This window comes from Adelges cooleyi, unplaced genomic scaffold, assembly GCF_023614345.1.
Source record: "Adelges cooleyi isolate 19-005CV unplaced genomic scaffold, UGA_ACOO_1.1 ACOO_flye_CR_arks_rails_tigmint_CR_PRNA_308, whole genome shotgun sequence".
In the NCBI taxonomy this organism is placed as follows: domain Eukaryota; kingdom Metazoa; phylum Arthropoda; class Insecta; order Hemiptera; family Adelgidae; genus Adelges; species Adelges cooleyi.
The window spans coordinates 1,047,067-1,074,476 of NW_026095979.1; the positions used below are offsets into that span (position 1 = coordinate 1,047,067).

At 34.6% G+C, this 27,410-nt stretch overlaps 2 protein-coding genes across 2 annotated transcripts; one reads left to right on the forward strand and one right to left on the reverse strand.

Annotated features, from left to right (window-relative positions):
- Positions 1-848: 848 nt before the first annotated feature.
- Positions 849-5,558, reverse strand: LOC126839802 (ras-related GTP-binding protein A-like). The gene is made up of 8 exons (XM_050575217.1): positions 4,992-5,558; positions 4,685-4,784; positions 4,101-4,167; positions 3,783-4,011; positions 3,597-3,692; positions 2,933-3,147; positions 2,696-2,811; positions 849-1,576 (listed from the first exon to the last, which is right to left on the reverse strand). Exons 1-8 carry the CDS (start codon positions 5,001-5,003, stop codon positions 1,482-1,484), a joined length of 930 nt encoding a protein of 309 aa, XP_050431174.1. The 5' UTR covers positions 5,004-5,558; the 3' UTR covers positions 849-1,481.
- A 1,989-nt stretch (positions 5,559-7,547) lies between these two features.
- On the forward strand, positions 7,548-14,616 carry LOC126839822 (uncharacterized). Its single transcript, XM_050575237.1, has 8 exons — positions 7,548-7,580; positions 8,193-8,352; positions 10,441-10,582; positions 10,685-10,908; positions 11,452-13,166; positions 13,235-13,367; positions 13,850-14,453; positions 14,520-14,616. Exons 1-8 carry the CDS (start codon positions 7,548-7,550, stop codon positions 14,614-14,616), a joined length of 3,108 nt encoding a protein of 1,035 aa, XP_050431194.1.
- Positions 14,617-27,410: the final 12,794 nt, after the last annotated feature.

A 27,410-nucleotide genomic window follows, 5' to 3' on the forward strand; every position in this document is an offset into this window, starting at 1 on the left:
AAACTGAAACTTAATCCTAAGTAATTGTATTTGAATAATACAACTGTATTTTATTAGTAATGTACGTACTTGGGCTTTCGTGGCGTTAAATCTAAATAATAAAATAAAGTTAGAATTTGTTTAATGTAAAATAAAAACTTGTTAAACCATGTTAATTAAATGCAAAAAAAAAAAATGAATAAGGATGTACTTAATTGTAGAGCTGGAGATCTGTAATTTTATGGATTTCTTATTTGGATAGGCTACTATCGTCTGAAAGGGCAAGTCGTAGTATGAAAAACTAAACAAAAATAACCTTTTTTATATAAAAGAGAGTAGTCTAAACAATTTTGTTTAAAAAGTTTTGCTCTTACCTCATCTATTTATTTTTTTTAAGTATAAAAGTAAGTTAAAAAAATATATTTTTAGCCTATCCCCAAGCTAATATTTTTCGTTTGAGATTAAGTTATTATAATTAGAGTTGTTTTCTTTGAGAGAGTACCCGATGTGACAGATTAAATTTTTTATCAGCATCTATACGGTAGACATTATTTTTGTGATACTTCAAATGATAAATTAGCTTGGGAGATAGGCCAAAATGCCGGCTTGTCTATTTATTATTCTCGCTTAAAGTATTTAAAATTGTAAAATCTCAATAAAATTAACAATGTTATAATCGACATAGACTAACCATAGGTTAGATTAACCTTGTGTATTATTTTATTTAAATATTTCAGCACAGTTTTCGATGGGATTACTATATCTAATAACAAACAAATTAGTGATTAACAAATTCGAGTACTCGTCTTATTAAAACATTCAAAACAAATTTTGATTTCTAAAAAAAAAAAAAAAATATAACATCTCCATTTATTTTCTTAATAATTGTTACAATCGACGAGTTGATAATAATAATAATAATAATAATTTAACATACATATTAACAAAGATACATTAAAAAAATACATATATATTATAACGTCACATTATTAGGGTTATAAGTGATAATTTTACGGGGTGAGGAGAAAGAGGATCTTGGTAAATTTTTTTATCGGATGAATGGCAATCGTATAGTAACTGTGAAAATAAACATTTAGCTTACATAATATTGTGTTGCATAAAGGAACATTATTATGATGTTATACAAACAAAATCTATCATAACTGTGCAGCAAGGCGAATGTGGCAAGCTCGAGGAGTAAGTTACGAGACGCAGCAGCCGACGACTACTCTCGACACTATAGAAAATTGAAGGGAAAAGTGTGAACGTAAATGTAAGTATAATTGTACGGTGAGCTAGTAGACAAGCTAGTATCTCAAGCGGTTGCTTATAATAGTATAATAATAATTTAATAAATTGTAAACGATAATATAAATCAAAACAACGATTGTCGATACAAATGTAAACATTAATCATACACGACGGAACAGTGAACCCACAATTTATAATATAATATACCGTTAGTTTACATTATACCATTGGTTGGGTTCACTTAATTAGTTTTATCTGCTGTTGTTCTGGTGTGCTTGGCTTTTGCGTTCCAATTTTTCAAAATGTTTACGGGCGTTTTTGATGTTGATTAAAGTCGCTGCCGAGGCTAAAAAGAAAGAAAAAAAGACAATCACAACTTCAATACGATACTCAAAATACACATATATATAAATATAATTTACGTAGTCTTAAGGGTAACACAATTTCATGTGTCTTCAATGTATATTGAGTGTCCTTGCCTTCCTCCCCCTTCCCATATCATGCCTAAATGAGAGAAAACAGTTTCCAAACAAATTTTACCTTACACCAGAAAAGTTAAAAAAAAAAAAATGGTTTTAGACGTCAAAGCTATATTATATAGTATAAAAATAATTAATAACTATTTGTCGTAAAGGTATTGTCGCTTTGTAATCTAAACTTGGACACAATTATTATTCTTAAGGTGTTCATGTTTTGAATTTCGGAAGGACTGATGAATTTTTTCAACTTTAATGTTTAAAAGAGTGTATGTGTAAAATCTGAAATAAATTTGATAATTTTAAAAATATAATCAATAATTAAAATGGGACCTACACACTCAAGAGGTAAAAAAATGGGTCTTCACATCTAAACTAACCGACAACAATCAAACGGTTTGAGAACGGATTCATAAGTTCCAAGATAGTTAGAATTATGTTTTTCACACATCAAATGATGAGTTAAGTATTTAATGAAAGTTGTACATTTGTTAGTTCTTTATGATTTATGTGTAATCATAATAAAATCTAATATTCATAATTTATGTATTATTTACAACACTTTTTTTAAATGTTTTTTTACAAAATATGTTTACAAGTGTTTTCTAAACTGATGATAGTTATAACTTTTTTTGGTAATTTTTTTATCGTTAGGAAATATAACATGTATATTGATTGAAGTGATTTGAACCAAACACACGGTCACGAATAATTTTTTTTATCAAAAACAAGTTTTTAATCTGCCGATATATTATTACGTCACCGAACCCCGTTTTTATCTGTATTTGCTTTACAGTTTTTTTGTTAATTTGAGAAAAAGATGTCGAAGAAAAATTAACGAACATAATATTACTATTATTGAAAACACATACATATTATATTATATAAAAATGAATTTTTTTTTTTTATATACATTAAATCCAAACAAATATTGTCAAAATGCAACTTAACGTATGAAATATCGTTCCAAAAAACAATCGAGTACTTACGAATGTGTGGATCCGACATGATGACCATGATATACGTGTTGGTGGTGAAAATGTCGATGAACGCAGCAAAGTTGGAATTTCTCACCTCCATGCTTTGGAACTGGGCGGCCACCTTACTGCGTGCACATACAAATACACAACGAGCGTTTTAAATACTTTAGGGTGAGGTTGAAACATTTTTTTTTTTTTTTTTTTTAAACACCATAACGACAAACACTTTTAAAGCGCTACACCGACCTGCAGCTGAGTTTGAACTGTTTGATGATGTTGGACACTTTTTCGAAGCGATGTATGTCGTGGTGCAAGTTTCTTTGACAGTGCGATATAACGAGGAATGTCGCCCGTTCGAACAATAACACTTCGTCTCCGTCCATAAGGTCGGCAAACATTTTCAAACTTTGTTCTAGCTCTTTGACGTTGGGTATGAGTTTGTACACGATCGAAGACCACGCCTGAAAGAAAAATAATCGGTTAGTAATAAATTAAAAAACAAAAACGTGCAAAACTTTTAATTTTTAACATTTGTCACTTGAAAAAAAAAAACAATTTGATGTGAACGATCTGTCATCGACTATTCAAGTTATCCACTGGAAACGTCAATTAGTGCGATTAATTACACAATTTAACTTAAACTTCTCGAAGAATAAGCGGCAGATTTTTTTCAAAACAATGAGATGCTAAATTAAAAACATTTCTAGCGTAAATTGGATTGATGTTGCAAATAAAAAAAAAAAATGAGCAAACTTTAAACGAGAAATGCATTTGTTATGTCATTGTTTTTGTCAATATTTTATGTTTTCTTTTTTTGAACTTCTACAAATTGCCATTCCTTCCACACAATTTTGGAAGTACACACAGCATATTATACCCTTGTACACTACTATGCCACTGGTATAATTACCCGATATAACGTTTCGTCCCAAATGGACGTTTTGAAACAAGTACAGTTCACTGGCTTGGACATGTTTATTATTTCGTTTTCACGTTCGGAAAATATCTGTAAACAGAAAAAAGTAATCAAGTCAATGTTTTAGTTAAACCGTATTGTGACAAAACAGTCGACAGCAATGTCGTATGATTTGTTCACCTTATCCCTTTGATCCTCTTGCAACAAATCCATTTTGTGTATTAGACAAAACACCTTGGCGCTCGGTGAATTTTCGTAAATGGCCGTCAGACACGATTGGTAATACTTTAAATCTCTTTTCAGCTCGTCATCACGACTTTCTACGTCAAACACGTAAATCAACACTTCTACGTTGCGAAAGATGTTCTCGCGTTGGCTGACAAAGTAGTTCTCCATGAATGCTTCTTGTCTAAATTGCAAAAACCAATGTGTTAAAAATAAATTGTAATCTCTTAAACCGAATCTTAACCATCCTAGTAATGGTTACGTATCGCTTACCCTCCGCAATCCCAGAGATTGAGAACGAGGTTGCCTAGAAATCTAACGTGAGAATGTTCGACGTCGACTGTGGACATAATTATTAAGATTAATAAATAATAATTTGTGTTTGGCTTGAATAAACCTTGCGATTGGGCCATTCTGTGTGAAATCAAATATTATTTGTGTATATTTCGCACTTGGCGTAGTAATCGATGGATTGACGTTTTTTACAGTGGGATACATCTTGATTGATGACCGAAAATTAATGACGACATATTATGAGTATTTTTTTTTTTTAAAAAGTGATTCTCGATTGTCAAATGTGGAAAAAGAGACGTTTTATAAAGAATACCAATTAACCGATTGCGGTAGATCAATCAAAGATTATTTGTTTAACGCGTTATACCTTATCGGTTTATACTTAAAACCGAGTACAGTGTTACGGATAATGCTTGCGAAAATGTACTTACAGAGCCGACATCGCGCAAACGTAATGTAATTTATAGTGTAACTAATGTGCTAAACCGTTAATGAACTATTGAGCGGATCGATTTCACGTGCAACGACCCAAATCGCAGTAGGTACTATATTTTTCAATTTACTCGTCGCTCCCAGTCGTCGAGTGTCTTTGGCAATGTAGTTGGCGAAAATTATCGACCGCATGCTGGTCTTGCCCGAACCGCTTTTGCCCATCAACAGCACCTGAAACGAAAAAAAATATGATCCGATAGTGTACAGCCGAACGATGTTATAAAACACTATTGTCGACGTTATCACGGAAAGCGTACGCCGCTTACAACAAAGGAGCGTAAAAAGGAATAAAAAAACACCGATGACTTTTTTAAAATAAATTCAAATCGTCACAGTTTCTTTTTCATTCCATTTTACTAATGTTAATGGTAGGTTTACCTTTTTTTTCATCTTTTCCTTGGCGGTTTTCTCCGGCCAGAAGGCGAACGCACAAAACGACAAAGCTCGCGGAAAATAACGTGCGAAAACTCGACTATTGTATTTTAATTTTAATATTATTATTATTATTATCAAGGCGAGGTCTTTTCGGCGGTACGACGACGGCGGCGACAACAACAACAAAGGCCATTAGCCGACGACAACCGACGAACGGTCAAACGGGCTGTCGCGGTGCCCATGTTTTCGGTTGTTCATTTAATATTGTTGCCGTTGTGAGATTTCATGTAATTTTTAAAATATAATATAGATATTATTGCGGTTGTTTTTGTTTTCGTTTAAACGATTGACGTGAGTTATGTTATTGACGAACGCGGGGACAGTGTCGCGTTTCGGCCACCACACGAGTATAGTACATATTTTATTTCAGATATTTTCTTCAAACGCCGTGCGGAAAGATAAGACGAGCGGTTGCCGATGGGCGGGGGCGGCCGAATGAAAGATAACAACAATGAAATTTTATTAATGTAAAAAATAATAAAAGAACGATTGGTGAACAGCTATTGGCCGTTGGGCTAATAGTATTATGATGATTCAAGGCGATCCCGGAGAGAGAACCGATACGCACTCCGGTGGCGCTCGGACGAGCCGTACTGATAACAGTGACAATGATAACGGGCGGTGTGAACACGGAATAACCAGAAGGGAAACTTTGAAACAAAATGAATGTCGGACGCTTATCGGTGCCGACTAGGTTTCCCTTCTGGTTATTGCTCTCTTATTTGATTATATTGTTATGATAACGACAACGTGTGTGTGTGGGGATTGCGCGCGGCCCGTTTGACTTTTTAAACCAAAAACCCAGACAAAATGTTAAATGTAGACTACTTACGATGGTCCGATTTTGGTTCTGTATTAATGTCATGAACAATTTTCAAACAGATTTGCTCGATCACAAGAAACTGCATTTTTTTTTCTCAATGAAAATCGGTTTCCTACTCAGTCCAGTAGAGGAGTAGTTTAAAAGAACCAGAATGTCTTTACAGAAAATTGTAATCCGATCATTCTGAGTAGGTTAGGGCTTTTAGGCCGAAAAGAAACCGAAGATGACATTTACTCAATAGAATAAATTATATAAATTAAAACAAATACACCGAACCATCTCAAACCTATTCTCTCTCATTTTTTCCACAATTCATGCAACTCTGAACTCCTAGACTCCCCTTTTTGTATTAATTTCCTATTCTATCTTCCCTAGTCACTCCACTCATCCATCTCAACATTTTCCACAATTTGCCTCATAAAAAATATTGGTGCCATAGTTGATTTCCATGGCATGAACCCAAATTGATTTTTCTTTTCTATCACCTTTTCCCGTTTCGTTCATACTATATAAAGTAGTAAAAACAATTATATAAAAAATATTTGTGGTCCTTCCCAGGCCAATTAACTATTTAAAAATTAAAATATCAAAAAAAAAAAATTGTTTTAGCCAACCCTAATATAATTTTTACACAAATGTTTATCTTTTTTAATCTAAACAGAAAAGACAATATTTTGTGTTCATTATTTAATTAATTTATCATGTATTAACGGAGCTAGAAAAAAATATGTATTTATAAAAAATAGATATGACTATAGATACGTATATTGATGCTTATTACATTTTTTTTTAATGTCTAAAAATGGCACTTGAGTGTAATAAGTTTTTTTTTTTTTCATTGAAACTTATGTCTGTTATACGCATAACTTATGCGTATAACATTATATTCATAATATCATGTAAAAATGTTTTAAATTTACGGCTCGGTTTGTTATCGTAGAAAGTCAAGATTTTTTGATGTTTTAGAAAATTTCTACTACCCAAGTAGGTCCGACTTAAATTCTTTGGCAACTTTACTAGGTAATATAGAAAACAAATTTTTGATTTTTTTATGCAAAAGAACCGCGTTTTAATATCGAAAAAATTGCATTTGTCAAATTACAGGAAACGGCAATTTTTAAATGAAAATCGGCTTCCTTCATAACATAGCAATAAGCACCAGAATATCTTTGCAGAATTGAAATTGGACAATGTTATGTAGTCGACATTTTGCCGAACTTTTTGGTCTAAGATAAACCAAAATGGCTTTTACTCATAGAAGATTGGGTTTAAATTAATTATAGTATCTTGTTGCTTATACAAAATAACCGGCAAATTAATTGGTTGAAATTTATTGAAACATTTTATTTAAAATTATCTACGAAAAACTTCTTGAAAACAGACCGTTCAAGTTAAAGTGGACTATATGGACAACTATAATATATGTTTTTATTGGATAATAATAATAATAATAAAATAAAATACAAATAATAGTCTATTTAAAACATATTTTGTTTTTCTGGCTTTGATCGATGCAGAATCGTCCGTAACATTCTCGAACGAGACAGTTGTTTTTACATAGCTGACAAATCAGATAATTATTCTGTTTTTAACTTGACGAATCAATGTTTATTTTTTAAAGTAAAATACGGCTCCGAAAAAAGAAGGTATTTTTTGCATCATCGCTAGAAAATGTGATGACCGAACGAAAATCATTGGACGGTATACCGGCAAGTACAATTATCGGTTACCTACAGCCTAATGCATATAATTAGATGATTTTTTACCGCACAATTACAGTGTACATAATAAGTGTTATTTAATAGTCAACAATGGTACAATGGAGAAGGTCGCTTTTTTCAAACATTTTTTTGGCAATGGTCGGCGTTATTAGATTTGTCATGAATAAGATAGATCACGCTAATTAATACTTATGGGAAGCAATAACAATATTCTATAGTGCCAGAATCTGATATATGAACTATTTTTTTTTTAATGATAATAATAAACCCGGTAAAAATAATAAATGACATTTTCATTGGAGCATGCGTTGCATAAATTATCTTGTTCTAGAAAATATCGTCTTTCTTTTTAATTTCTTATATTTATGTAAACATTTTTATTTTATTTATTAATTTATAATTCGATTAACCAGCCATGTACTTGATCCGTTTCTCTGTTATTTTTGTTATTATTTGCCAAACGGCCTCTACGGGATTTACGCCAAAGTTTCTTCCAAATCTACCTGCGGTAATATTAAACGTCATAATACAGCAACAAAAAGTTTAAAAACAAAAAACTTCTACCGGTATTGTTGGTTTAATTTTTTTTTTTTTTTGCAGGGAGAGTTCCGCATGAAGATTAAGCAATATTCGTCTTGTGAACCTACGGTGACACATTTGCTGAAGTACAATATATATTTGAGCAGGAGGTCACCGACTGTGTTGGAATTAAAAGGCAACAGCACATTCTTGATTCCATTCGACGATTCAATAACCGTTAGTAAATTGATACGATATTAATATGTAATTAAACAAGCTAAATATATTATATGGAATATCTGTGTCCTAAAATCGACTAAAAACTAGCATTTTTAGGTATGCAACTAGTATACTACATACCTACAATGTATATTGTTAGTTAAAAAGTAGCATGTTTATATTTTATAGCACACATGAATGCATACTGTTCATAATAAATTAATATAAAATATCAGAATCACGTTGTGTTCCGTGTGAGTTAGTTTTTCATTGTATTCGTTATCGCAGTTGAATGTTAACATGGCTGTAAAAGGATCAATCGGAGGATGGATAAATAATGCTGAAGTGTATACGACGAAAAGAGCTTGTTTTATGACAAAATTTTTAATGGGAAAAAGCTGGACATCGTTTGCTAAAGCATTTGGTTATGAGTAGATATATTTTGTCTGAGCTGGGGCCCCGCGGATCCGGGGATCCGGTTACCCACCCATAGGTCTCCCCCCCCACCCCTGTCTATAGTAGTCCCCCCCACCCCTCCCATCCCCGTCTATAGTGTTCCACCCCCCGTAAGAACCGGTGCAACCCCCGTCCATAGTTGTACCCCGCGTCCTGTCCACGCCCTGCTGTAGTTAAGCCCCCTCTCCCCCCCCCCCAGTCCCCTTGACCCCGTCTTATCCCCCCTCTGCTTAGTAAGTCCGCCCCTCCAAGTGTTGTCCGCCGCCACCACCACCGCATCCAGATGTCCTCGACAGGTGTAGACACGTCTGTGATATTATATTTTACTATACAGTAAACAGGTGCAGCGAGCTTAAAAAGCAGATGTTTTTGTTTTTATACACATTCACCGAGAGGGTTGGGGGCGAGCATCGTGAGAAGCAAACTCTTCTCTTTTTTTTTTTTCTTATCCTAACACATGCAATTTAACCCATACTTACTACAGTAAACAGGTGCAAGCGTGTGTGTATACAGCCGCGATAACATAGTTTTTTTTAATAATTGATCATTTTTTTTTTTATGACATTCTTGTTATAAAACAAGCATTTCTGTTTTTTTTTTTTTTTAATGTTACTAACAGCATCAGCTTAGAAGTAGCCTACTACACGATCAGTCCTTTGTTCGCCTTCGATCTCTGAAAAAGTTTTTTTCACAGCTCCGTCATCTTTTTCATCTTCTTCAGTAATTATATAGTAGAAAACAACAGGTGCAGCGAGCTTAAAAAGCAGATGTTTTTGTTTTTATACACATTCACTGAGAGGGTTGGGGGTGGGCATCGTGAGAAGCAAACTCTTCTCTTTTTCTTTTTTTTCTTATCCTAACACATGCAATTTAATCCTTACTTACTACAGTAAACAGGTGCAAGCGTGTGTGTATACAGCCGCGTTAACATATTTTTTTTTTAATATCCAGTAAACAGGTGCTGCGAGCGTAATAAGTTCATATTTTTGTTTACCAAAAAGTCCTCTTATATTTTACCCCCACCGATCACATAAAATTAAACATTTTTATGACACTCTTGTTATAAAAACAGATACTACCAGCAGCGAAGAAGTAAACTGTTACACGTTCAGTCTTCTATCTGCCTTCAATCTTTAAACAAGTTTTTCTTCTGCTTCATCTATATATATATTATATATACTTATTATATCGTGTAGTTTATAAAATAAAACAATTATGTTCTCGTGCGATCAATGTGAAAAAGTGTATACGTCGGTTAAAAATGTAGTGCGACACAAGAAAGCAGTACATTACGGTATAAGACATACGTGCCGGTTATGCTTAGCGTCGTTTATTAGAACAGATGATTTATCCAACCATGTACAGAAAATACACCGTAAGTACCGACAGTTTAATATTCTATGTATTTCTTTACTTTTTCATTTAAATTACTAAGTGCTATATTAAATAAATATTGTTTTCGATATTTTTAAACTAGACCTAGTCAAGTATGGTATTGACTATAATGAGGCAATAGGATCTTTAGTCGGCGTAGGCGTTCATAACATTCCTCAGGCAATGAATGGTACATTTTTTAAATTTTTAAATTTTTTTTTTTTTTTTTTTTAAACCGTGTATATTTAAATTTATATTTAAAGGTATATATTATTTTTAGTTAGTGCTGCAGGACCGTCTTCGTCAGCAAACAAAAGACCTATTACTACTATTAATGCCTCTACTAGTAGTAGCAATAACGATAATTCTAAAAAAAGCAAGCGTATGAAAATATCACGGTTAAGGAGCATATCAGAGGTTGGGTTTGTGGAGACGGGCTCATCCCTTAAAAGCAACATTCGGTGGTTTTATAGAAAAAACGTAGAACAAATGGTCGGATACCATATGTTTTTAAATTTGATTAGGGATGAGTTGGCCTCAACGCTCAGGAATTGTGTTCTGGAATCTCCTATTAAATTCAATCTGAAGTTGGAGGCGACCTATAATATTCCACACCAGGAGAATAGTGAAGAAAATAGGTCGTTTAAAACTGGAGCAAAGGAGATATTCCAGGACACAAATATTGAGGACGAAATTGACAATGCATTTCGAACATTACTCACCGAGGAAGAAGAGTACACGGGGCGGGGTAGTGGTTTTTCCCTGTTAAACATCGATGGACTCCTTCTAGGGGTATACAAATATACTCCGCTAGGGGGTTCATCATATATAACCCTGCCAGCAGATATTCGAAACAGGTGGGCAATAGTTAACCCACAAAATATCGATGAGAAATGTTTCCAATGGGCGATACTGGCAAAAAGGGTTACAGGGGTACACAGAGATCGTATAGAAGCCAATTATGCACGAGTAGATGGACTATACGACTTCTCTGGTATAACCTACCCTACTCCGCTTAAAGATATCAGATTATTTGAAAAAAATAATCCTTCTACCTCGGTGAATGTGTTCGGATTAAAGGAAAAAAAAGAAGCTGGAGGAGAAATAAAACACGTAGTATTCCCGTTGCGGGTAGTTGATGATGAGAAAGAGGACCACCACGACCTTCTGCTTATTACTAACAAAGCACAAGTCAGCCACTATACGCACATAACCAATTTCGCTCGTTTGGTTCAGTGCCAGCAGACCAAAAACACGTCTAAAATGATTTATTGCAAACGGTGCTTTACAGGTTTCAACTTTATACCCAAATTACACAAGCCGCACGGGCGAGAAGCACTCCTACAGCATAAGAAAATCTGTGGTGAGTACAAGCCTGTATTACCAATAATGCCAGAGGAGGGTACAAAGTTGAAATTCGAAGCATGGCAAAAAACCCAAAAAGTTCCGTTTGCAATTTATGCCGATTTTGAGAGCTTGCTGGTGAAGTCCGACAAAACTATAGGCGCCAACACAGAGGTACTTCATGAACATGTCGCAATGAGCTATGCGTTCATCGTTAAAGTATCAGATGAGGTACCTCAAGAACTGTTGGATATGTACAACATTCGGAGGTCAATAGTTTTGCACAGAGGCAGCAGGTTATCGGAACCCGACGAAGTGGCGAAACGATTTGTGGCTGACATAAGCGAGGAGGCAATGAAAATTAGCGAGCTTTTAAAAAATACTAATGTGCCTTTAATAATGAGTGAACAAGAGGTTGCTGCTCATACTGCGAACACAGCATGTGAGTTTTGCAAGACGCAGTATTCAGAGAACAACCTCAAAACAGCCGACCACGACCATCTGACAGGGAAATTTAGACGGACCCTATGCAATAAATGCAACTTAAAGCTCGTGACAACAAAGTATGTACCGTGTTTTATGCATAACATGAGCGGTTATGACGCTCATTATATCATCCGGCAATTAGGAAATGACAGCAAACGGATAACGGTGATACCAAACACGGAGGAGAAGTATATTTCGTTCTCAAAGTTCGTTACGAACACTTTCTCCGTCCGTTTTGTCGATACTTTCCGTTTTATGGCCGCAAGTTTAGCCTCCCTTTCGGATAATTTGCGCACATCAAACATAGGGTTGTTCCATGAGACGGCAAAAGAGTTTGCTGGCTTCGATATTAATTTGGTGACACGAAAAGGCGTTTATCCATACTCTTATACTTCTGATTGGGATAAGTTGGAAGAAAGGAAACTCCCGGACAAAAAAGAGTTCTTTAATGATCTCAGCGAATCCCACATCAGTCAAGAAGACTATGATCATGCATTAAAAGTATGGAAGCAGTTTCGTTGTCAAACACTGGGCGAGTATTCGGATGTATACTTAAAAATAGACACCCTAATGCTCTGCGATGTATTCGAAGCGTTTAGGAACCTTTGTATGCGTACATACAACTTAGATGCCGCTCACTACTTTACAAGCCCAGGTCTGAGCTTCGATGCCATGCTACTCTGCACAGGTGTCTCGTTGGAATTACTCAGTGATTATGAGATGAACCTTATGTTTGAACGTGGTATCCGTGGTGGATTAACCCAGTCGACATTAAAATATGCGAAAGCTAATAACCCGAAAGCACCTAATTACGACCCGAAGCTCCCAGACACATGGATAATGTACCAAGATGTTAACAACTTGTATGGGTGGGCTTTATCTCAATTCATGCCATTTGGAGGCTTTAAATGGGTGACAGAAGATCCTAATGAGACTCTTCAAAGACTAGATGGTATGGATGAGCATTCCTCAACAGGACTAGTTTTTGAGGTTGACATCTCATACCCGGAGAGCCTCCACGATGCACATAACGAGCTTCCATTTTTGCCAGAAACTAAATGCCCGCCCAATTCAAGAGTGAAAAAGTTGTTAACAACTTTTGAAAAGAAAGAAAATTATGTAGTACATTATTTAAACTTGAAACAGGCGATTGCTAATGGGCTTCGGGTAGAAAAGGTAAAATAATACAATTGTATAATATAAACAAATACAAAACTAAATGTTTAAAAAATTATATTTTAAAGGTGCATAGGGTCTTAGAATTCCAGCAGTCTGCGTGGTTATCCGTGTATATAGAGCTTAATACAAAATTGCGACAGGGGGCGGCAAACGACTTCGAAAAAGATTTTTTCAAGCTTATGAATAACTCTGTGTTTGGTAAATAACATGAAAAAAAAAAAAAAAAAAAAATTAATAAATAAATAATAATAATAATAAAGTTCATACATATTTTTTATGTTTTCTCTTTATTTTCAAGGTAAAATGATGGAGCGTATGCGGTTGAGGACGAATATAGAACTCGTAAATACTCCGAAACGTGCGAGCAAACTAATAAAAAAACACAATTTTAAATACTGCACGACATATAGTGAGAACTTATCTGCATTCACACTGGAAAACAAAATAATTGACTTTTGTAAGCCAATTTATGTTGGGTTCTGTGTGTTGGAGATAAGTAAAACCCTCATGTATGACTTTCATTATAATGTGATGAAACGACATTTTAAGGACCGTGTTGAAATTATGTATGGAGACACAGGTAATAAAAAAAAAAAAACATAGAAAGAGAGAAAGAGAGAGAGATGAATGAAGTTTACCATTATGTATGTATGTAAATAATATTTAATTATTAATTTTAGATTCTCTTGTTTACTTGGTGAAAACTAAAGATTTCTACGCTGAGGTGACCGCACATCCTGAGATGTTAAAATGGTTTGATACTTCAAATCTACCCTCTGATCACCCTGCATACTCTGTAGCAAAAAAGAAAATCCCAGGGCTTTTTTCTGATGAGACGAACGGTCTTACGGTTTATGAATTTATCAGCCTTAGACCAAAGTCGTATGCTTTCGAGAAAGAGACTTTAGTAACATCAGTGTCCTCGGAAAAAATTAGAGCCAAGGGGATTAGAGGGCATGTAGTAAAAAATCATTTAACCGTCTCAGATTTCAAAAGCTGTCTGTTCGCCGTCGCTGAATCATCTGTCGCTGATGGCAAAGCTCTAGCGGTGACAAATGGAAAAGCGGTGACCGCAAACATTCACTTGAGGGCAATCGACTCAACCGTTAAGAAAATAAATTATACATCATATACTCCATATAGGGAGAACATTTCAATTCGATCATATAAGCACGAAATTAAAACGATTAAAAACATGAAGATTACGCTAAACTGGCATGATGATAAGCGAGTCATTCTACCAGACCGCATACATACATTGGCAATCGGTCATTACAAGTTAATGTGAGTTAAAATAATATTTTAGTTTTAACTACACAAATATTAACCCGATGTATTGTATTTTTCTAGTGAACTTCAACAACAGCAACAACTTCAACAAAATCATATGCAACCTGATAATGAGGAGGAGGAGGAGGAGGAGGAGGAGGAGGACATAGCTAATTAAGAGGAATAAGCCATGAGAAAAAACAAAAAAAATAAATAATAATTTAATTAGTTTATTGTGTATATTTTCTAGTCAATTTTAAATAAAATAAAAAAATAAATGTACATAAATTGTAAATAGTAAAAATATAGAATATATAATTTCTTAATGTATGTTTGTTTGTAGAAAAAAAAAAAAAGGAAAATTTAATTAGTTTATTGTGTATATTTTCTAGTCAATTTTAAATAAAATAGAAAAATAAATGTACATAAATTGTAAATAGTAAAAATATAGAATATATAATTTCTTAATGTATGTTTGTTTGTAGAAAAAAAAAAAAGGAAAATAAAATTAGTTAACTACTCATAAAAATGCTTACATGTAATGAAAGAAAATATAATATTAATCTCATACAATTTGTAAAAAAAAAAAAGTGATATATGTATATATATATATATATATATTTAAAATTTAAATAATTACATTATACAAATAAAATTAAAAGAGTAAACCATACACTGTGTATTTTAAAGCTAGTTAAATATATATATATATATATGTGATTATAATTTTCGAACGTCGCCGCTGAATGGGTTATATTGTATAATACGGTCATGGATAATTAGACAATAAGCACTGGTCCCTGCTGCGATGTTTGCAGATGATTCAAATTCAATTCTTAAGTCAATTGTAGAAGATTGAATATCATCTTTTTGCCGTGTACAATCAATGCAAAAAACCGGACCATATTTTACAAACTCATCCCGGTTGAGCAATGGACGAGATCGTTTTTTCTCATAGTAATTTTTTTGAAAATTGACATAGTTTTGATAAAACTGTGTGACTAATCCTCTACTAAAGTCCTCATTACCATTCTCGTATGGGTATTCAGCTGAGTTTAAATGCACTTTGAGATTGGTGATGGAGCATGAATCGAATTTTTCAGTACGTTTCCCTGACAGTCCAGCATTATCAGCGGTGTGAAAAGCGAGTAATATATAACGTGGACGTTCTACACTGTTGGTGGTTTTAACCATCCAGGAATGCTTAGTCGTTTCAGGAAGTTGAGGATAAACACATAGATCCCAATTTCTGAATGCACAGTGTAACGATTTGTGAGATTCAACGATTTTTAATAGTTTTAATTTTTCCCGGTCATTGACTCGCACGACCGGTAATTTCCATGCAATTTTTGTTAGCTCAACAGTTGATTTCATGAGTTTCTTGGAACTCTCATCAGCCCACGTAACACCCGTTTCCAACGTACCGCGTAACACGTTCACGTCTTTCAGTGATCTGTTCAACACGAGCTGTTGACTTACGTTGATCATTATTTTCCTATAGTCCTCGGCAAACCCGAACAAATGAGATAGTGGTATACTTCCAGAGAACTTAAAATCATCCGCATGATATGTAATAGAAGGATCATCGTCATTTGGTGACCAGTAGGCATTTTGTAAATTATTTACATCGTTTAGGGAATACGAGCAGTACCCCTTTATTAGACTAGTCGTTCCAGGGTCTTTTACCTTTTGAACTTCAACTCCATTAACCTCATATGAAATTTCATCGAACAAGAACGCCAATCCGTTATGTGCAATACTCAGTTTCCCGTTGCACCCGTGGCTCTGGTTATTTTCCCCTCGATGTAAAGGTAACTTTCACAGAACAACGTATACGCGTCTGTATTTTGCACAGCAATACGTATTTGATCTCCACGTGACATAGCGCTGCTGGAAAACGGTAAGTATGATCTGTAATGCATATCCTCTATGGGTGTTTCGTTAACGAATTTCTCCTTAACGTCCAAATAAGACCCGTCCATTTTTTCACAATACGTTTAGAGATTTTAAAAAGGAGAGATTTTTTGTTGATAGATTCTTGTTTTTCTTCTTCTTATTATTATTATTATTCTTTTTCTTCTTCAGTGAGCTTAACTTTTTATGTTTTTTCCTCGTTCGTTGTTGACGAAGACGATGTTTACCAGACGTTGGTGTATCAAGCCCCTTTGACTCACTGAGCGGTCTATAGCTGATGACCTTTCTTTTTATATTGCCGAATTTAAGACCCATAACGTTGTTTAATATGCAAACGAATCGATAGAGTTTCTCCTCTTAAATCGATAAGACGTCCGTTTTGATCCTTAAGAGTTATTCTCACGTGGTTAATATAAGTACTATTTAGCGGATAATAAACGGGGTGCTTTGGTACTTCGTTAATCTGGAATCCCGGGGGAACATTGGGGATAAATTCGTGTAACGTGTGTCCGGGTGATCCGTTGTCAAATGATCCTGATATCAAATTACAGTCGACTTTTATACAGTTGACTCGTGATATTTTAATCGGGTTTTCTGATTTATGTACAACGTCATGGTTGTATACTGCATTAGTAAACCCTAATAAACTGGCTACACTATCAGGCAATGTAAAATCAATATCCTGATCGCAAAACATCTCACATTTTAAGGTAGCATTATCACCTTTCAGCTCAAAAGTCTTAACACCTAATTTTGAGAGTGTAATTTTCAAATATGATTCCAAACTCGACAATTCGTAAGATCCCTTAGGTATAGTAATTGTATCAGTCTTGTCAACACCACCTATGACTTGCTTTACTCCTATTTTATTACACCCTTCATAAATATTTGGAATCGCATTGTTGGTCTGCAAGCTCAAAAGACAAATCTCACTATTTGCCCGCGTCTGTATTGGAGGAAAAAAACTACACTCCAACTCTGTAGAATTACCGCTCATTGAAATCGAAGACATCACTCGGTTCGAGAAGAAGATTGGTGACGTGAGAGAAACTCTAAACAAAGTTTACCACAGTTTGTCGTATTATATTTTTGATGGTTATCGTAATTGTACGTTATATCACATCCGTTCAAATATTTCTCAACTTCAATCGGAGGTCTCAAATTGCCATAACTGTCGTAATAGTAAACCCTCTTTTTGATTTTCTTGAAGCAAACCCAGTGGCTACCTACCGGATGATTATCGTCAGCTAGATTAATGACGAGCGACTCTAATCGTTTAGGTCGTGCAGGCAACTGATTCTTGCAATATACGCCTCTGAAGTGAGGTATTTTTAACGCGTTTGCATATTTAATGATTTCAAAGTCGTACATTGCATCACTGGGCAGCTTCATGTCTAGTTTTTTGAAGTCTTCTTTTTCTTTTTGATATTATACCCACTATCACTCAACCGTCGTTTGTACTTGCCGTTTTCTATTTTATACTTTCCTCCACTGAAAGGTTTTAGGAACATACCTTTTCCGATGGGTACAATTGCATTTTTATTTGATGTTAACTCGTGTGCTGTCTTTATCACATTCGATACTCCTCCTGTTAAAGCTCCAAAAGCGCTTAAAGCTGCTAAAATCGGTAATAATGGTAAAGCTCCTCCAGCTTTAGGTATTGGTATTAACCTTGGTACTTTACTCAACATCGTAGGTGATGTTTTCTTTTTGTTAACTTTTTTCTTCTTCTTAACATTTTTTTTCTTAGTTTTTCTTTTCTTCCTCTTGTTTGTCTTCTTAACTCCAATTTTTAGAGTTTTATGATTGGTTGATACATTTTTTGCCGCCACCAAAGCTGTTTTCGACAACGAATTTAGATCGCCTCCGACTTTTGATTTCGCTAAGGCAATTTTGGCTGCTCTTACAGCAGCTTTAAAGGCACAACCTGCACCAATTTTTCTCTTTACTTTCATAGCACCTGCGACCGTTAAGGCAGCGGCTTTCTCTCCAAAACCTGCGTCCTTTGATTTAAACGTGTCCCACGCTCGTTCCCCCAAAACTTTGTCTGCTGCGTGTCTAACTAATAAGTCGTTACTCTTGCTGTATGCTATATCATGCGTTTTACACGCTTCGTCTAGAGAATTAATACCCTTGTCGCCACGATTTAAACGTTTTTTTAGTCTGGTACCGGGTCCGCAATATCTAACAGCAATGAACGATTAATATCATATAATTGTATTATTATTATTATTATTAAAACAGCTTACCTATAACCGGGTAAATGTAGTTCAAACGGAAGGTTATTTATAACAGAATTTAACAGACCACTACCCCTGGTGAACTTCACTGTACGACTAGACGTCATCGTATGCGGTTTTATTTTGAGACAGTTCTATAATATAGCTATGAAATTTGTAGAGCAAGAACAGAAACTTCCTGTGCACAATGCAGATCAACCGGGGTCGTGTGAAACTAAGAGATTGCGACATAGTGTATTATTCCCGTCTACAATAAGATCTTTGGTAGTCGGATCATCTGGCTGTGGAAAAACGAATCTAATCTATGCTTTGCTCACGGATCTCAACGGGCTTAAGTTTGAAAACGTATACATCTACTCGAAGACGCTTGATCAACCAAAGTACATACTTTTGAAACGAATTTTAAACAATCTACCCGGGGTGCGCTTGTTTACTTTTTATGAAAATGAGCAAGTCGTAACTCCTGAAAAGGTTCTCAAAAATAGTATTCTGGTGTTTGATGATATAATTTGTGAAAATCAAAACATCGTTAGATCGTTTTTTTCTCGCGGGCGGCATAACAATATAGACTGTTTTTATCTCGGACAATCTTACTCAAGAATCCCGAAACTTTTGATCAGGGATAATTCAAATTTTATAATACTCTTTAAACAAGACGAGTTGAACTTAAAGCATGTGTACAATGATCATTGTTCAGGTGATATGAGCTTTGCGAGTTTCAAGGAGTTTTGCATGACTTGTTGGAATAGAGAAAAATTCGGTTTTGTGGTGATCAGCAAAGAAGATAATAGAGACGAAGGACGATATCGCTGTGGTTTCGATTGCTTTGTGATTATATAAAAGATATGGAGAGTCGATTTCACAGCATTCGTATTGAAACGCTTATCATGACACAATGGACGATGCAAAGCTTGTACTCCCCGAACTCATACGAGCTAGAGAAAATATTAAACAGAAATATAACGCTTTAAAACAGGGTTTGGCGGACAACAATGCTTTGATAACGTCTACACTTAAACCTATAATTTCACCGCTCGAGCGTTTATCTGCAGATCGATCAGTTTATGACAATGGCAAAAGTTATGTGGCGGATAATAAAGTCATTAGCGAGACGGACGAAGGCTCGCATACGTCATTGGTTGAGGATGGTGTTTCTTCAAGAGTGGGAAAACTTGATAACTTCAACGTTAACAGTTGGTTGAAATCTAAGAATAGAGACAGAGTGTATGGTGTTAAGCAAGATTCCAAAGGTCAATTATCTCTTGGTGAATCCAACAATGTCGTGTTCGATGAAAAAACATCAACAATGTTTATCGATAACACACCTTTCCCACTAACTCAAGGACTACTTCAACTATTGTTTATCAAGGATCCTAAGAAATACAATAAAGAGGATTTAAAAAATTATAAACAAGTACTAGTCGCTACTTCTGCTCATTTAACTAAAAACAAAAAAAAAGTCAAAGTTGGTGGTAAGAAATACGCGAATATCATAAGTGGTTTATTTTCTACGAGTGGAGCGGGTCTTTCCAAGTCGCTTCAGAAAGGGTATAAAGAGACTTATATATTTTGGAATGATCCAAATGAATTAGTTGAGAGACTCAAGTTATTACTCTCGTCTCAAGCAGCCGGCAACACGGGTGTGTCCAACGAAATACTCTCAATTTGGGAGGAGCTTTTCGAGGCTGGTATTATTCAACGTATGCCAAAGTATGTCTAAGTCAGACATTGCACAAGAATTGCATAGACCAGCTAGAAAAAACTTTGTTAGAAGACATGTTGTCGTTAAAGGAAAAAACGATCTTTGGGAATGTGATTTGCTTGAAGTTATTCCATTCTCCAAAGTCAACAAAGGATATAAATACATAATGGTAGTCATCGATTGTTTCACAAAGTTTGCTTGGGCCATACCGCTAAAAACTAAAACCGGTAATGCTGTTGCTGAGGCTATGGCAGGTATTTTTATCAATCGTCATCCAAGCTTTCTTCATACGGACAGAGGAAAAGAGTTTTATTGTACTCATTTCGCTAAACTCATGGAAAAGTATGATGTTAAACATTACTCAACTTTCAGCACAGTTAAATGTTCATTTGCGGAACGTTTTATACGTACAATTAAGACGAATATTTACCGTGAGTTTACAGCTAGAGGTAATCGCAAATGGTTTTTATTTTTGGATGAAATAATGAAAAAATACAATAACTCCATTCACTCGTCTATTTCTATGACACCTACGCAAGCTGATGAAAACCCCTCAGCAGTTAAAATTAAGCATAGAAAACGTTCTGTTAAATCCAAAATTAAATTCAAAGTTGGACAAAAAGTGAGAATTTCGGGTTTCAAGAGTATTTTTACCAAGGGTTACATTGAAAGTTGGACCTGTGAACTTTTTACTATTGTAAAAGTCAACAACACGACACCTGTGACTTACTTACTTGAAGACTGTACCGGCGCTCCGATTTTGGGGGGATTTTACCAAGAAGAATTACAATTAACAAGATATCCGGATAGTTATCTTATTGAAAAGGTGATAAAAAGAAACAAGACCCAAATGTATGTTAAATGGTATGGGTTCGATAACTCCCACAATTCATGGATATCTTCTAAAGACATTGAAGGATAATAAATCGTCAGTCAACGAGAGATTGTGTTCCGTGTTCGACGTACAACGCGATCGTGTGTGTATTTTATATATGGATGTGTTTGGAAATACAGTCGGTGGTAAACGCGAGCGAATTTTATCACAAATACAATCCGAAAACAAATTACTCTCAAGAAATGTATTAGCCATCAGTTTATTGATTGAAAAATTGGAAAACAAACTAGACAATAAATTATTACTCGGTGGAGAAAAGGTTGAACATTTTGAAAGCAGCCTTAACAATTTGATTGAAGGATTGACTAGCAATGAAATTAAGGTATTGAAAATCCATAAAGATCAGCTGGCTTTGTTTAAACAAGAAATCAGTTTAAAATTAGTACTATTGTCCGACTATCTGGAGAACATTGTTGATATAGCCAATCGCGTTGAAGAAAAAGCTAACGTTTTGATTGGAAGAGGAAACGAAATTTATGATAATACCATACGCCTTGAACAAAAAATTAATGGTGTAATTAAAAATGTGAGTGTTATGAGTGAAGAAATAATTGAATCAATCAACAAAAGACAGTAGTCTATATTGGATTTGTATAGCGTATATGCACACACACACACACACAAATATAATGGCTTCAGGTATAATTGATATACAATGTATTGTTGGAGCACAGAACAAGTACATAATAAAAGAATTGTCTGTGATTGATATTGAACAATGGGCTGAACAAACATGGATATTCAAATTTAACAATTTCACTGATAATTATCAAAACTCCAAGTCGAAAGCCGTTAACAGATGGTTAGAAAACCATTATCACAGAATTCCAATGGAGTACGGCGATGTTGATTATAAAGAAATCACCCGAATTTTAAACTCTTTAAAATATAAAATTATCTATGTAAAAGGACTACAAAAACAACAGTTGCTCTCTGAATTTATGCCTAACATCTGTATAAAAAATTTGGAGAGTTATGGCTGTCCAAGTTTATCTAAACTTTACAATACCAGCGCCTCATCGTCGTCGTTTACCTGTTGTATTTTTCATAAAAATAACAGCCCAGACCATTGTACGCTTGTTAGAGGAAACAAGTTACGACTATGGTATTTGGATTATTTAAAATGGAAATAAATTTAAACCGATTTTAAAATATGTTAAAGAAAGAAATATGTATATTTTTTCTTCTGTATAACAGTGTTTACATTAAGTAGTTATTTTATATAATAAAATACATATAAAATACAATATGTATATTTTTTCTTCTGTATAACAGTGTTTACATTAAGTAGTTATTTTATATAATAAAATACAGTTATATATTATGTTTAAAAACAGATTATGTTGTTGTAAACATATATAAATTATAATGTAAATAAACTTGATTATTAATAAATTACTAAACATTTTATTTTTTAAATTGTATTTTATTTATTTTTAAAACAAAAACTAAGTTAATTCTTGTGTACGATAAAAATTATCTATATACATTTGAGGTGAAGCAGATGAGTGAAATTGGTTGAACAACTGAGAATAGTTATCTGCATGACGTGTATCGTATATAGATGGGCCATCGTTACAATCAAATGCCTATGATTGTATAAAATAAATTTAGTTTATACAAATACAATAATAAGTTGATAAATTTTATAGTCACCTGTTTATTATCATTGTCATCAGTTTTCGGTGGCTGGTGAGAAATACTTTCTTTACAGTTATCGAATACATTCGTCATGCTGTTTGTAGATAATACTTGAGTATCAGGCTTAATATTAAACGCATACGCCTGAAGGAAACAATAGGGTTAAACTAATAATAATATTGCATTTAGCAAAGAAGAAAAGAAAAGAAAAATGAAATTAATAACAATTACCTTGTTGTCTATAATATTTTGTGACCTTCTTTTCAACCAACTTTCGCATATGTATTTTTGAGCAAACATTTTAAGCTCGCTGGAAAAGTTGAAGTCGTTTTTCGATATAATTTTGTACATTTCCGAAGTAGGCATCGTTTTTAAAAGCTTCATGATATTTTGAAATTCATTTGAATTGTGTGCGTCAACAGTAACGGACTCCATGTTATTATCATAATTACTTATGAAATAATCAACAAATTCTTCAACTTGATTAATCATGCGTGAGCGCTCAATTGTTTTCTTTCGCTGGATTGTTTCGGATATAACCCATTCAAGTTCCATCAACGATATTAAATTTAAACGGGTCAATAACAACTTACATTTAACATTTTTTTTAGATTTTGTAACGGTCACATTTCGCCCGACCGTTACTTCGCGCCCCGAACCTATGGACACATCACTAATGACCTAATTAGGTAGGGAGCGCTGACACACTGAGATGACATTCGCGTATCATCTAATTAACCAGTCGAGATTTACCATCACGCGCCTACGCATCCATACAGCCTTCTTACTTATTATTTGTGTACCTTAATTCGCCTACGGTTATCACCGGTCATCTCTGTGTGCGCACCGCTCGACTCCGGTCTGATCCCAATCATCACCAGCCAGTATTCAGGTCAGACTGTATAAATATATATATATATTGCATATTTTGTATATTGATTTGCCACTGCTTTTTAGTTATTAATAAATACTTTGTAGCCTGCATAACCTGAGTGTCGACTACCGTTATTTTAGTGTGATCGCCCGTTAAGCTCCTCGGGCGATATAGTAAATTTATAAAGGAGACTTTAGGGTTACTTAGGCGTAAAGCGGACTAGCCAACCGTTTCCCGTCGGGGGCCGTCTACTTTAACCTTATCGACGAGCACTCAGACTAGTTTGGTAAGCTAGTCAAGTAGCGACGTTACAATTTGGTGGAGGCGCCGTTTTCCGTTAGTTTTATTTCTACTCTAGGGGAGAGCCCATTTTTTGAGACTACGGACACGATCCCCAAACAACTACACTAAATATATACGTATTACCCTCAGGTTGTGTAGAGGTTTGTAATTTAGGGTACAAATTGCTTTGGAGAATTAAAAAATTATAAGGCGACATATTATACAGCAAATTAATTATTAAATTCATGTCATTGTATACATAATACAGTAAATATTTTATAATACAATTATTAGTCATATTGGACATTAAGTAACACACTTAAATACAATTTACGATTTTATTTTTAATATACATTTTTATTATTTTGATTAATATGTAACATATGACGCTGTATAATTATTATATTAAAAGGGTTGAAAATAATCAAACGATTCGTATAAATTCGCGATCGTGGGGAATATTAGGTTTTGATCGCAACGTTGATGTCCAAGACATATCGGCATCAGACTTAGTTGAGCATTTTAAACAGGCAAAACAAATTAATACTCTAGAAGCGTTACAAGTTTGTAGGAATATTAAAACTCCATTTGTTAGTGTGCCTATTCATAAATACGACAACTTTGTTGTGTTAAAAGCCGTTAGTACTGCAAAGTACACTTTATCACAATTTCATAATAGGTCATTAGCTGAAAAAATTAGTTTACTGAAACAAGATAAGAAGGGTTATTTGTATCGGTACTGTACGAAAAACGATCTTATCAATATATTAGCGCAATTAGGAGAAGAAGCGCCAGTATCTTCTCTAATAGGGGTCTTAAAAAATAGGTTAAGGGAGACATTTAAGCAAAATCCTTTGGTAGACGCGCATAATTCGGACGAGGACAGTGATAGTGATAATCTAGATAAGGTTTTGGAAGCTAAACCCCATAGTTACATATCTGACACTTCTGATAGTACCACATCGTCTGACGACTTAGATAATACTGTAATCCCTTCTGATAATAAGACAGACGCGCCCGCAACTGATAAGCCCTCTACATCAGCGGAAGCGTCTAGTTTTTCCGATAGTGTTAAAGGAAGTCCTGAGGCAGGACGATTCGTATTCGACGCACACAAAGTAAAAATGAGTATCACCCCGCAGTGTTTTTCCGGTCGACTGACCGAAGATATTAATGATTACCTGGAAACTTATGATAGGATATCAGCCGCGAATGGTTGGAGCGAGGCGCAACGACTAATAATGTTTCCGCTGTATTTGAGAGAACAAGCAAAAAAATTGTATAAGAGAATCGAGGCCAAAACTGCAGATTTGAAATGGGCGGATTTGAAAAAGGAATTTTTAGAATACTACAACTCAGAAGAGCAACGAATACTGTTGAGAGAAAATTTAAATAAGAGAGAGAAACAGGAGGAAGAGAGCTTACAGGAATACATTCTGAATGTGGTTACCGAATGCAGTCAAGTGAGCGATAAAATGACTGAAGAGGAGATAACAAAACTGATATTGAAAGGTCTACCAGAGGATGTCTACTGGAAAATATATTCACTGGATAATTCGTCAGTAGATAAGATAACGAAGAATGTAAAGGCGTATGAAGTGGCTAATGCGATCCGAAAAAACCCAGCAAAGGAGATTGAGTTTTTAAAAAGGGAAATGGAGAAACTCAGGGTCAGCAGAGAAAGCAACAGCAGCGATGAGGTAAGACAGTTGAAGGAAGAGCTTGAGAGGGTCAAAGCAAGCATAAATAACAGGCCATTTAGAAATAATGATAATTTTAGAGGCAATTCTAATAATACTGGTAACTTTAGGGGCAATCCTAATAATAATAGTAACAATACTAGGGACCGCAATTATAACAATTATAATAGGGCTAGCGATAACAATTCCAGAAATAGGAACTACAACAATAACAACAGATATAATGGTAATAATTTTAGGAACCGCAATTTTAACAATAACAATAATTCAGATAACAGTAACAGGCCTAGAGATGACGATAACGGTAATAATAACCGGAATCGTAATTACAATAACAATAATAATGGTAATAATAACAGATCTAGCGGTAATAGCGGCGGTAGAAATTACAATAATCGTAATAATAACAACGAAAATTATAGGGATACAAGACGCGATAATGGAGACGATAGGGGTAGAAACAGAAATTTTTCGGATAGTCATGAGGATGACTTTGATAGGCGCAATTCAAAAAACTATAACTCGCGTTTTAAAAACAATGACAGGAGAGACGATAGAGATAATAACTCGGGCGATCAGCAAAGCAACGCAAAAAACTAATGGGTCAAAACCCGGAAGCCAGGTCGAGTTTTGATACTAAACATTCTCAAAAACCTGACTTTAATGTAAATCAAGCAACTTTAGATAACCCCCCCCAAATAGAGCGCATAAGTAGTTGTATATTTAATGATGTAAATTATATAGGGAAAGACCCAGTAATAATAGGCAGTCTAAATAATGTATTATATAAGTTTGTTTTGGACAGTGGAGCGAGCGTCAGTGTTGTTAGTGATAAGATACTTCCAAAAGAACAAGTAATTAAATCCTATGGCGCGACACAATTATATGCTGCTAATGGAGAAAAATTAAAATTGATTGGTAGAACAGTCATAGAAGTATATTTCAACGGTATACTTGTAAAAATACAATGCGCGGTCGTCCAAAATTTGAATTGTAACAGTCTTTTAGGGGTGGACTTTTTAAATAAATTTAAGGGAATTATTAATTTCGCTGATTCTAAAATAGAACTTAATGTTAATGATGAAAAAATACAAATCAATTTTCTTAGCGGTAACGACAATACAGTTAACACCGTTGTAAATGAGATGAACAATTCAAATTTCGATGACAGGGAAAAAATACAAGAAATGGCAACATCGGCCTGTGTATTAGCGCAAATCCCTCGCGACGGTTATTGTGGAGTCAATGCACTCGTTAGCGTATTAAATGAGCAGTATGTAGAAGTTAGTTCTCACGATATTATGGAATTATTGGAAATACAGTTTGAAAAAACTGCCGTGTGGTTAGAAGCAGAAGATCTCGCTGCAGTAGCCGATTTTTTTAACTATAACTTAATTGTTATATCGAAATCCGATAGGGCATATGAAGAAGGTACCATTGCCTTTTCAAAACCAAATCGCAATTACGTTATGATATTGTTCTCACACCGTCATTGGACACCTCTTAGGTTCAAACCCGACGCTAATAAAATTAATGAATTTCAAACGATAACTATAATAAATGATTACGATGATTTAACCGTCAGAAAGCAAATATTAAAACAACGAATTAAAAATCATGACTACACTTGTGAGAACAATATTGTAAATGGTAACGGTCCAGACGAAATTCGACACGGCGATTGTACTCAGGACGCGCGCGTCACAGAGCAGGCGCTAACGGTC

Bases quoted from the DNA above. Each gene is read 5' to 3' on its own strand.
- LOC126839802 (XM_050575217.1), bottom strand. The intron at 3,693-3,782 runs GTGAACAAATCA...TTCTGTTTACAG, and splicing joins AAGAGGATCAAAGGGATAAG to ATATTTTCCGAACGTGAAAA. The intron at 1,577-2,695 runs GTAAGTACTCGA...CTTTCTTTTTAG, and splicing joins CATGTCGGATCCACACATTC to CCTCGGCAGCGACTTTAATC.
- LOC126839822 (XM_050575237.1), top strand. From the start codon at position 7,548: ATGACCGAACGAAAATCATTGGACGGTATACCG. The intron at 8,353-10,440 runs GTAAATTGATAC...TATTATTTTTAG, and splicing joins CGACGATTCAATAACCGTTA to TTAGTGCTGCAGGACCGTCT. The intron at 14,454-14,519 runs GTGAGTTAAAAT...GTATTTTTCTAG, and splicing joins ATCGGTCATTACAAGTTAAT to TGAACTTCAACAACAGCAAC.